The sequence below is a fragment of the Lolium rigidum genome, chromosome 6, assembly GCF_022539505.1.
Source record: "Lolium rigidum isolate FL_2022 chromosome 6, APGP_CSIRO_Lrig_0.1, whole genome shotgun sequence".
NCBI lineage: Eukaryota > Viridiplantae > Streptophyta > Magnoliopsida > Poales > Poaceae > Lolium > Lolium rigidum.
In genome coordinates this window covers 218716002-218728174 of record NC_061513.1, presented here as the reverse complement: position 1 = coordinate 218728174, position 12173 = coordinate 218716002, and the positions used below count along the sequence as shown (strand labels likewise).

The following is a 12173-nucleotide window of genomic DNA, read 5'->3' as shown; positions in this document are numbered from 1 at the left end:
TGCATGTGGGTCCCATGTGCAGCCGGGGCCGCTCGTCGGTCGCTGTGGGTGGGTTTCCACTTGGTCACGCGTGGCTGCGGGCGTTGGGCCATCAGCCCACCCAATCCCCGTTCCATTCCTCTCCCCAAATCTCTCAGTAGCTCGTCTCCCCCAATCCCTCCAAAGGCTAGGCAAATCCCCATCTCACTGGCTGCTTGCTCTCGCTCGTCCCTCTTCCTCGGCTCCAATGGCGCGAAGCCGCCGACACGCCGCCCCTCTTCTGGTTCCGTCCTCCGTACCCACCAGCATCGGCCCGAGTCGTCCCCAGCGCCAACTCGTCTTCGTCTACGTCTCCGGCGTTGAGAGATGGCTCAACAACGTGGAAGGATCTCGCAAGTCGACCTCCGCCTCCTGCAGCCCCACTAGCGGCGGCACGAGCTCCACAACCTCCATCCCTCGTGGTCCCCTACATCCTTACGGAGGATGCTAGGCAGTAGCACGGTGGCCTGCCCTCCTCCATCTCTTCTTCCAGGTTCATCTTCCTCTGTCTTTCTCTGTCTCTCTACCCCTCTCCCCCATCCCCTTTCCTAGAGGACCCTTTCTTCTTGTGGAAGCTCGGGAAACATATCTGAATTTTGTTTTGGTTTAGTTTCTGATACTTCCAGGTTATTAGATTTAAAAAATTAATCGAATATGTAGTTGTTGGTAGTGGATGCCAATTGTTCTATCCAGAAAACGTATTTACATACTAATTTCATCCAGTTAAGAATTTCTTTAGATTTCTGTTTTATTTTGGGGTCTGATTTGCTTCCATGTTGTACCGATCTGATTTGTTGAATGTTCTCCACCTATCTGATGCAGTTAAAAAAATTAACCAATTGTACTGATAGATGCATCGAGTATAAGCACGCCGGCGCCCTCTCCCGGCCATGTCTGTGAAATCTGATGGAGTTGGATATCCCTTGTGCCACGAGGATGGAGCCAAACAGACCATGTGGTCAATCCTTGATATGTGAATTTGGTAATCGATTTGCCTGCTAACTCAATTTCTAGACCAAGCGCTATTGGTGATTATATTTTCTTTTTTATTTTCCTTTTTTCTTTACATGTATTCTGAATTTTTGATCTGGTCCATCAGGTTGGTGCGGTCATGGCCTGTTCTTTCTCTGGCCGTAGCAACATGAAGGCTGATGTACCCGATCCTCCTGGAGATGGTATAGAGAGGCTGGATGGGTCCACTCTCTTATGGACGGAGTCTGGTTCCGGCAATGAGTTTGCGCTCTGCTTTCTCGACGATGTCGCCATCTCCCCGGTCACGGCGGCGCTCTCGACGCTGTTGCAGGCTCGCACAGCTTCGCGTGCTAGTGGTGTAAGGGGCGGCCGTCGCCTCTACTAGGCTGCACGCCATGAACTGGGTTAGTAGGTTTTACCATGTCACTTCTCGTCTTAGCTCAACTCTATACATAATTCTACATTTTTTAGTAGCTTATCTTGCTTTGTTCCAATGTTAGACAACAACAGTTTGGTAGTAGATGGAAATAGTGCAGAATATGATTTTTTTTTTGAATTTGGGAGGTAGTGCATCGTGCAATGTTTGTTGATAATTAACCCAACAAGCAACATTGTATCATATGCCAAGGAAAACACTGTTGATGACAAGCAAGAGCTTCATGTGGTTGTGCAGGGGATATATCATGTTTCAGTAATGGAGTTAAAAACATACAATCGAGCTCTCCATAGAGCTCGATGGAGCCGACCCTCCCCTTCCTCTGCCTCGACAGCTGGTACCAACACCAACCTCGGACACCTGCGAGCGGCAAGTGCCACCGTGCACTCGGTAGTTGGCTAATTCAAGGTTGCCGCCGTCAGTCCCCTGCTCGACCTTGCTGCGACCGAGGCATACAATATCACATTGATCCACACAAGGTATGTCGTATTTATTTTCTCTCTGCCCAGCTGATTTCATCACTTAAATTTCTCGTTTGAGATTGTAGGCAGTTGTCATATGGCGTCTGTCCACACAAGTATTCCATGTGCATTTGAGTCAGTTTTAGAACTCAATGCAACCTGTATGAGAGATGCTCCCTTCCGCTCCTTAAATTTTTACGGTTTCTGTAGTGGCCATAGTTAAAGTAAATGTGCAGAAGCAGAGTTATCATTTTTCAGTGGTATGGATACCCCTACAGATATATGAAATTGATACACACACGGCTGAATAGGTTGTGTTTAAAATATCAAGTCACTTCATAGCAACACACCTACACTCCATTGGCCGTATGTGCACTTGATCATCATCTAACAATATCCAAACAATTCTCTTCTTTGTGCAGAAGAAAATGGCATATTTTAGCATTCTAGCTTCCTCGCTGGGGAGCTACATCTCCTGCTGGTAGGTTAGTTGCTGAAGATGGGGTTCTTAATGTACTTTAATTATATCTTCACTGGCTAATTTTAGTTTGCAGGGTATGGTCAGCAAGAATTTGTTATTAATTTAACATGATTAAAGTGCCAGCAACTTGGTGCACAACCTACTCCTATAATCTTAACGTCTAATCGACCAAGCTGCCCATTCTTGAGTTATGATGACAGAGAACAAATTTGGATCTGATTTTTCAAATTTAATCCTCAGATCTTCCTATATTTGTTCGTGCGGTTTTGTGTGTGGAAGAAGGACATGCATGTTCGAGCTTGGCGCAGACGCACATCATTTCGATCTGGTATGTCCATTTGTTGAACACGGGAACTTCTTGTCATTAATCTTGTGTTGTTAAGAAGAAGAAATTAATAGAAGAGCCAATTCTTGTGTTGTTTTGTAGTGAATTTTGCACATGAGGTACCGATGGAAACAACTACTTTGAAGGAATCTGATGCTTCAGTTCACCATTTGGGAGATCTAAGAGGCATTCTCTCTCTGCAAGAAAATTTGCAATCTGTAAGATATAATGATACGTTTCCTCTTTGGGAAGGTAGCATTCATATATTCTCCCTGGCTATAGGTATTTGAGAGATGGTTCGATTTGCAATGGTGTGGTCTGTATCCCTCGAGCCATGCCTCGAGCAATGGTGTAGTCTGTATTTGAGAGATAGTTCGATTAAGATCGTTATGTTACCCCTATTGCTAGGCACCGAGATCTTTATGATATATATAGTTCCCTTTAGCTTGATCTCCATGACCAAAAATACAACATTAAAAAGCTAGGCTTATTTCTTATTTATGTTTTATATGTGTAAATGATCCCTGTGACAAAAAAATATACATCAGTACAAAGCTAGGCTTATTTCTCGTTTATGCTTTATGCGTGTACATGTCCCATCAGTTCTCTGTTCTGGGTACAATTTTCTTGATATTGGTTAAGAAACTATTCAGGTAATGTTAGTACGTACAAATGTACATCTATAGTGAACAGTTAGTTCAGGTCACTATACTTAAAAGGTTAGTCCAAGCCATTGCCTTTAAAAAGATTAGCTAAACCCAGTCCAGACCATTGCATTTAAAAATATATTAGTTGAGCCCGTTCCACTTTTGTTATATATGCTTCTCAGCCAGTAATACTTGAATAACTATGATTCTAGATGGCATCCTGATGTTAATTTTTTGATTGTACCACGCTATGTTGTTACAACTATTAATTCATCGATCTTAGGAGTGGACATTGGGGCGGTGGTAGAGAAATTGTTTTTTTTTTGACATATGGTAGAGGAATTGTTGTGCTACTTTATTGGCCTCAAATAGTGTAAGTTGTTTAGGTTTATGTCAAACGGTAAAGTTGTTATTTCAACTTGATATCTGGACTGCCAGTTGCATGCTTGGTACCGATATCATTATGGTATGACATGGTTCTAGCTACCCATATTTATCTCAAAAATTCACTCCATGTTTTGCTAAACTAATTTTCCCATGTATGTGCTTTTAGTCGAAGTAAGGTGATTGGCATGAATTAGTGTCTCACATTGGCATTTTCATTTCGATCCTTGCTCGCACTCTGAAAATTATTTATTTCAATTTGTTAAGGCGAAAGAAGCCTGCTGGTCTCTTTTTTTATTTTGACCTTATTTTCCTTTTTCATAGGATGTCAGTGAAAGAACTATAATTGAAACATTGAACATGGCCAACACTAAAGTTACTGAATATTGATGTTCCAATTGCAGCGAGCACGTGCTTTCTTCACCTCCTCAAGATTCTTGAAATATAGTATAATATATTAATATATATACTTTATTAGCTCTGTAAATTATAGAATAGTTAATTCCCAACACGAGGAATAATATATTTCCCGATATGATTCTACTAGCCTACATATGTTTTAACAATCATCCCTTTTACGATCCATGTTCTAGGTAGATCTCAGTACTAACTACTGCTAACTACTAAGAGAAATTGTTGTTGATGCTGCTACCTCCACCTTAGCAGTCATCATGAGCAATATGCTTCGTTTCATTACAGATTGACACATATTTTTTCATGCGTTTTGTCTTCGTGCTTCGGTTACATACTTCACGGATTGTTGTGATTTCACTTTAGTTACATTATTTATTTTTATGTTGACAAGGATACAAATATCTTCTCATTTACTGCATGGAAAATCAGATAAAAAAAGGAAGCATCTTAGATTGACATCCACGAAGTTCAGCAGGTGAGGACATACAATCTACGCCTCCTGTAGTTTTCTTCGGCTTCTCTAACTACATCATACTTGGGTTTTGAGCATTAATTTGCTCCCGGTTATTTGATGCAGGTACGTATATATTTTTATATATTTGGTTTGATGCTCCATTGTATCCCATATATAGTTGAACTTCAGAGAAGGTCAGGTAATCGAATGGACTCCAAAATCGTTGAGACCTCCGAAATGACTTATCTGGGTGGTGATCCACTTCCTCAGCATGGAGGACCTTCTGTCCACTAGAGGACTTAGCCGCAAAGCATATGCTACTTCCTTCGCATAACTCCAGGTACCATATTTTATCTTTGTAGTATTGGTCATAGGAAAGGATAGATCAGACCTCGTGCTCGTTAAGTGCAACAAACAAATTTTCAATGATAAATTTGATTCGATGGTTAAGCTTCCAAAGTGAAAATAGTAGTGCGAGCAGAGTTTAAAAACAAAGGTTGTAGGGCTTGCTGAACTGATTTTAGCTCAAAGCGCAGTGCACGAGCCACCTTCTTAGGAAGCAGATTGACACGTCCTATATCATCTTATGTCGAGTTAGTAGCTACCTTCCATTCTTGGTGAAATGACAATGGATGGAAGTCATCTTACACATAAGTTACTAATTTTAGGATACATGATGTGTGATGTAGAACATAACAGTTTTGTAGGCCCATCGATAATCAATACTCTAGATCAAATTGTGGGCTACAGGGAGACAAAAAGATTTGGTCTGCGTAGCCTACAATCGCAACACAAAATCACTGCAACAGAGATGCGTATTATATTTTCTAGGATGTCCTTTGCAATCCTGAATCTTCCATGAAATTAAGATGTTCACCAGCAACCTCCCCTACACTCCTAAACTATCACTTTACATTCTCTGAATTAAAGCAGAAGCTGGGCTGAATCTAATCTGGTCAATACCAACGCCTACACTAGCCATGCGTTCTTTAATAAGCCTTCTTCTTGGTGATATAAAGATTGGCTAATTAGAGTTCAATGATGTTTCGAGCAGAGTGGTGTGAAATTATATTTCTGTCAAGGCACTATGCACCTAATACAATGAAGATGTATTCAAGAAACTTCCCAAAACACATGAAGTGAACTTTCTGACGATATAAGAACCTGATGAGCTGCTATTAAGATCAAACCAACAAAGGTAAGGTAAAGTTTTGAATATTTATGTTTTACTCTAGCAAAAAACTAATATTCTTGGTTATTTCTTTCCCTAATTTGCTCCATAATTCACTAATTTTACAGGAATGTAATCATTGGATTTTCACCATGGAACTCATTTTGTACATTGCTTTGAAACGGAATTTGCCAAAATTCCATTCAACTTCCATCATTCTTTATTTGCAGAGCACCAAAACGAGGCCTAATTAGTAAATGTGATATACATTGAGACCATAATAATAAAATGCAGCTCAAATCAATACCAGCCTTGAATATGAAGTAATCCACTATCTTTTTTCCATTACCATGGTAGCTCATTAATTTCAGATTTAGTTGCATATTATTTTATTTATGAACTATGTATGCATTGCTGCATAAGATGGAAATTAAGGTTAAACATTAGCTGACATTCTATTTGTTACACTCTTTTGAACTGAAAAAAGTTACTTGTTTGCCAGCCACTGGAAAATTTCAGGTGCCTGACAAGGAAACTATGTAGAGGTAGGCAGCCCAAGTAATTAGTCATTTGGATTTACTTAAGTTTCTGAATTTCATCAGGTTTGTCCTCTGCTCCATATCTCTACAAATACTTTTCTCAACCTTTACCAACATCAGTATATCTTATGGGCATAGGAAAGTGATATGTCGACCACAAGCTTGGGGCAAATAGGCTGGCTATAGATTAAAAATGAACTTGAGTAAAAGAAATATAAAATGAAAAAAGGTTGCCCAACTCAATATAACCAGTTATAATATTATGGGTTCTGCATTCACATAACATGAGTGTGAATGTGTTCCCTGTCTATGCAGATTAGTTTTTTGCTAGAGTTTGTAGATCAGTAGCAAATAATATATTTGGGTGGACTAAAGAAAACAAGTTTATTTTAGTATCAATTGCTACATGCTCTATATATTTGTGGGAAAGCTTCACAACTAGCTAGAGACAAGAGGCATTACTAAACAACGCACCTTCTGGTTTTTTTTTTCAACTGCGTCAACTCATTAGTTTTTTATAATAATCAAACTTATATTGGTTAAGAATACTCATAATATACTTATTTTTATAAAATTCAAATTAAATAGTTTAGCATTAGTATGACTTTGCAAAACTCAAGCCACCCCTCGACATTGTCAGATGAGAAATATATCCCATATTATCTCAGAAATTAAAAAAAGGTACCTATAAAGTGATATTTGTTCACTGGGGGAAATGGAGAAAGCTATATGATATTTAGTACATTTTGGAATATTTACAATACTTATGTACTTTAGTTGTATAGAGTTTTATATTTCTTAATAGAAACCAACGAATCGGTTAATACAATAATTAAGCACTCAAAAGCATATTTATAAATGGTCGTCCGACTCCGTGGTAGCTGGTAAGCTCCCCAGGGTCTTGCCAGGTCAAGAATTGATTACTTATGAAACTCATCATGTTACATATTCTCCTCAGCTAGCTGGGGCCACATAATTAGAACGTTCTGATGGTTCGATATTCGTTACTAATACACAAAGTTGTAGGCTTTGGTGAATCTGTTGGGTTCCTGCAGGTCCAAGGTCAAGAAATTGCGCAGACAGTTCCACTGTTCCAAGAAATGACGTCTGATGCATCTCTGTAAAAGAGGGATATTGGTTGTACAATAAAAACCCGATAGATGGTCCTGCTCTGGTGTTTTAGGTTGCTGCAGCAGGGCAAAGCTCAGGATGTCTCCAAAGGAAAGTTGTGGCTTGCATACCTCTGTTTTTAGAAGTGAGCCAGACCCATCATTTTTTACTAAGTTGAGTGTATCTATTTGTTCCATCGCTACGCACAATGCATATGAGATATTAATAGTTTTAGAAACACATCCACAAACACATTGCTACATGTCTATCTGTAACATAACAGTATACCATTTTCATTTACATTTCGTTTTCTAACTACCATTTAAGAATTGAATCCAAGGATACCAGTTGTTTCTATATTTCATGTTGGAATGACTAAGTCGTGTGTGTTCTTCATTTATAACTTAGTTAGTTTTATATTTTAATGCACAATTAATATAGCGATTGCCAAATCGTTTACCAAAGATGGGGAACGCATGCCAAGTCGGGTTCCTGATTCACAAACTTTTACACTTAGCTAATATGATCTCCGGTCCTTTCTTGCTAGATTTAAGCTAAGAATGTCAGTGAGATTTCATCCAGGATCATGATCAAGACGGCGTTCCCAGTCTGCAGTTTCCAAAGCCATTAACAACACCATACCCACCAAGGGCGAAGGGAGAAGTGCCGGTGACATTCTCTCCGACAACATGTCATAGACATCATTCCGATGGAGAAGTCCGACTATACAACCAACAAACTTTGACATGTCGTACTAATGACAATTTACATAGTGTTTTTAGCTATTGAATATTTTTTTATTGATGTTTTATTACCGTTGATATCTATAGATGCTTAATATAGTACTTTACAAACTGTTTACGGAGCCGCGAGTCATGGCAAGCCCCAAAATATTGCTCTATTTCCTCTTTTCTTGATTTTATATAAGTGTTTGCTACTCCATTCATGATTTCGTGTGCTTTGTCCTGATTTCATCCCACCGACTTTGTTTTGTAAAATCTAAAAAATGTATTTTCATTTTTAACCCGATTTTCATCATTCTTATACAAATTGTAAATCAGTGGAAATTTCACGGGATCGTGCGCCAAGGCGCACATTTAAATCTAGTTTGTATGATGTTTGCAAAGCCATGACAAGTTGGTGTACCACCGGGCCTCCATTTTCAAGTTTATGTACTAATTTGCTTCTTTTGTGCAAGTTTGTATACCCCAGGTGCTAATACCTCTTATAGACAAGTTTCCGTTCCGATATCTCCTCTCTTACTTTAGACAAACAAACAATATAGGAGTATGTCTCGAATCCGAATAATAGTCAGACAATACGAGCATATTGCTACTCGCAAAATAAAAATAAAAAGGAAAATTATATCCCACCGTTCAAACATCCAAGACGAAAAGAACTCCCCTGATTCTAGGGTTTCTCACGCGGGACCTGGGGGTTGCTGCGGCGAGGCATAGCGTACTGACGGCGGAGCAGGATACGCGGCGGCCTGAAGCGGAAGCGGCGGCGGTGCATCTTCTGGGATCAGAAAGAAAAAAGTAATATTCGAGCTCCTGATTTTTGTTACTAAAGAAGTCGCCGCGGGATCGGAAAGCAATCGCCGTCTGGTTCCACATCTGTAGTTTTACCTCGTCGCGCTTGTGATGGAATTAAATCCTAGTTTTCCCGTCCTAGGTAGCCTGTTGGTGTTTTTACAGCTAATCGGTTTGCACCAATTCGCATTGCGCTGCTCGATTTACCGATTTAGCCTAGTTTGTCGAATAATTTTGACCGATTGAGATTTGGTCCCCATGGTGAAACAGAGTAGTGATAGATGATGTGTTCCTGTTCAGATTTATGGGAAGTTAAAGATCATTTGATCCCTTTAGTTTTGCTGTGCCACATTGAGGTAGCTAATTAGTGTGAAATCTTGTGGATTGTGCCAACCATATTATTGGGGTTCAGGATTTTCATTGTTGTGGGATCCCAACCTTTGTGAACCCAACACCATGTTATATTTTTATTGGGTTTACTGCTATTTTCACTAAAGAAAGATGGGAGTAGGAGAGCTGCTAGCAATTCTATTGCTGTTGCCTATTGTAGTGGTTTTGTGGCAAAGTTCAGTTACAAATAGATTTACGGCGTTTTTTTAAGTGACTTTGCAATATTCCCTTCCCTGAGTCTCATTACTGGGCTCCCTCCATGCCAACCCTGGCTAGGCTTCTCCCAAATCTGAAGCTACTGAACCCTCAATCTTTGCCAACCCACTGAATTGAATTGCCTCCTCCAGTGAAGCACCAGTTATTACTCTTCTCATCTCCTCCCCTCTAATGGATTGGTGGTTTGTAAAGAACCATCCAGATCTACCTTTTCTATTAAGAAAGGGTTAACCTCCTTGGATTGATTTCTCTTTGAACAAATGAGTTCTGGTCTGTTATTTGAGCAATTAAATCCAAATCTTTTTATAATACTTTTTCCTGTCTGCGTATATTTTCCCACGACATAGATGATATGAATTTTTGGATTTCTTTCTTAGATCCTAGGTGGGTTCCAACTCCATACAGTATTGTTAGTGCAAAATTCGACCCGGTCATTATTTATTGGATGACCTTTTTTTACGTTATACAGATTCTACCTGATACACCTGTTGTTTCTTGGACATCATCTGCAAAATTCGACCTGGTCATCTAGGATAGATTTATGTTAAACCTGAAACGCCAAAAGTAGCAGCACCAGAACAGCTTCATATTCTGTTCGATAGTGTTTTCTCTGCTGAATAGTTTAACCCTAGGATTTGTTGGCCCATGATGGGGTATCTCTTATCTTTTGTGGCATATCTGTCTCATATTCTGCTATGATTAGTGGCTGGGAAAAACCTGAATTTGGACAGCTAAAATATACCCTATTTTCTGAAACAGAGGAAGTACTATTTCGTAAGAAGTACACGTTTCGTAAGCCGAGTCAGTAGAATAATTTCAAAGAAACTGAAACCTATATTCTTCTAGTGGTAATTGTCCGTTTAATTTAGAAGGGAACCTTCAAGAATTCAAATTTTGTGGTTGTGAAAATAGGCATCATGGAACCTTTAGACATGAAGCGTCGTTCCACAATGATAGGAAAACATAGCTCCTATGAATTTTTTTCGAAGTCTTACCGAAACAAAAACTGTATTACGCTGTTACTTTGTGACATTGCATGCATAACTTGATTTGAAAAAATTCTTCTGTTAGCTACTATGTGGTGACAAATGTGAGCATTCATGTCAGTGTGACTTCAGCCATTTTGCATCATCTTCTACTTTCACATGTTCATTTACATCCTACACTGATCATTTATATGTGCGCCAATAACCCTTGGTAGTTTTATTATTGTCTCCAGGTTTTGTCGTAATGGGGCTATTCAAGGGAAGCTTCACATTTATTCTGGGAATGGGATGTGGTGTCTATGTAGCTCAGAACTACAGTGTTCCAGATGTCAAGAAGTTGTACAATACGTACTCTTTTGTGGCACAGTACCTTGAAAAAACTTACCGTAAGCCAGAGAAAGAGGAAGACTGATTGTCATTCCATAGGTTCTTGCCCCCCCCCCCCAGGGAATGCATTAGTATAGTTAGTATAGTTCTTGCATGACTCAGAGTATGTGCCGTGTAAAGGTCGTTTTCTTCTTTCATGGTTGAACTATGAGGGCTTATCTTGACCAGTTAGGGAATTCTATTGTTGGAACAATTTTGGGATTGTTTGAAAAGCATAACTTGCTACGTGTTGTTGGGATATGAACACTCCCTTTTGGTAGTTTTTTAATTTACGATATCAAAGAGTGGCACTGGATAGTTATGTGTTTGCACCTTTCGTTTTGCACAATACTCCGTCCATCCTAAAATATAAGGCCTAGCATAATTTTTGTCATGTTATGATGCCCGGAAAAAGCTGCTTAATTTTTTGTGACACTGTTGGTTCCTGACTTCCTGAGGTGCAAACATGTGATAACTTCCACTGAAAGCTGCTCGGCTTCTATAAGGCTGGTGCCAATGCACCGCCCCACTCTCACCCACCACGTCAGCTTTTTTCCTCACTCTCACCCCACTCTCACCATACGGTGCCAATGCACGGACTATAGTGTCACCTTTACTTCTCTTTCCTCCACGTCAGCTTTTCTCTCTCCTCGACATCAGCTTTTCATTTTCACATTACAACAATATAAATAATGCAAGGAAATTATTTTATTGAACTAAAATTGTTACCGATTACATCATAAAATAGTGCCAGCTCTATTTAAATTGTTGTGCAAAAAGCCCCTCAAAATTTGGCTCAAAACACCCTAAAATGCCAAAATTTGGCTCAAAACACCCTAAAATGCCAAATCCTACCAATTTTTTCTAAGTCCAGGGGTTTTCTGCAAAACCCCATTTGTCTTCTACCTCCCGCCCCGCCTCTCGCCCACCCCGCCATCGCTGCCGCCCCGCTCCCGCCTCCCTCCCGCCTCTCTCTCGCCGCCAACGCGGGCGGCAGCCGGGCGGGAGCGGGCGATAGCGCCGGGCGCCCCCGCCGGCGCCCCTCCCTCTCGTCTCGCCCGCCTCCCGCCTCTCTCCCGCCCCGCGCCGGGCGGTACCGCCCCCGCTCTCTCCCGCGTTGGCACCAGCCTAAGATTGGAAGTCTGGCGGCAGTGGGAAATTCATACACAAGTTGAATTTATATTAGGAGAACCTGGCCCAGATTTCATAAACCCCATTTGTTCTGTTTCGTCAGAAAGTTCTCCATAAGCATAAGCCTAAAAGAAGTGGCC

The 12173-nt window shown here is 40.3% G+C and overlaps 1 protein-coding gene and 1 long non-coding RNA gene across 6 annotated transcripts; both read left to right on the top strand.

Moving 5' to 3' along the window:
- Positions 1-302: 302 nt before the first annotated feature.
- On the top strand, positions 303-7745 carry LOC124659416. 5 transcript variants are annotated; one of them, XR_006989573.1, is made up of 11 exons: positions 303-511; positions 870-1000; positions 1118-1394; positions 1664-1905; positions 2310-2696; positions 2796-2911; positions 4530-4613; positions 4716-4932; positions 5647-5790; positions 6266-6365; positions 7329-7745. It is a non-coding gene; the product is annotated as an uncharacterized LOC124659416 (long non-coding RNA). The 5 variants fall into 5 exon arrangements; XR_006989576.1 differs by having other exon boundaries at positions 4792-4932; positions 6266-7745; XR_006989572.1 differs by having other exon boundaries at positions 6266-7745.
- Positions 7746-8860: 1115 nt separating this feature from the next.
- On the top strand, positions 8861-10964 carry LOC124659438. The gene is made up of 2 exons (XM_047197310.1): positions 8861-8950; positions 10770-10964. Exon 2 carries the CDS (start codon positions 10781-10783, stop codon positions 10946-10948), a length of 168 nt encoding a protein of 55 aa, XP_047053266.1. The 5' UTR covers positions 8861-8950; positions 10770-10780; the 3' UTR covers positions 10949-10964.
- The last annotated feature ends 1209 nt before the right edge of the window (positions 10965-12173 follow it).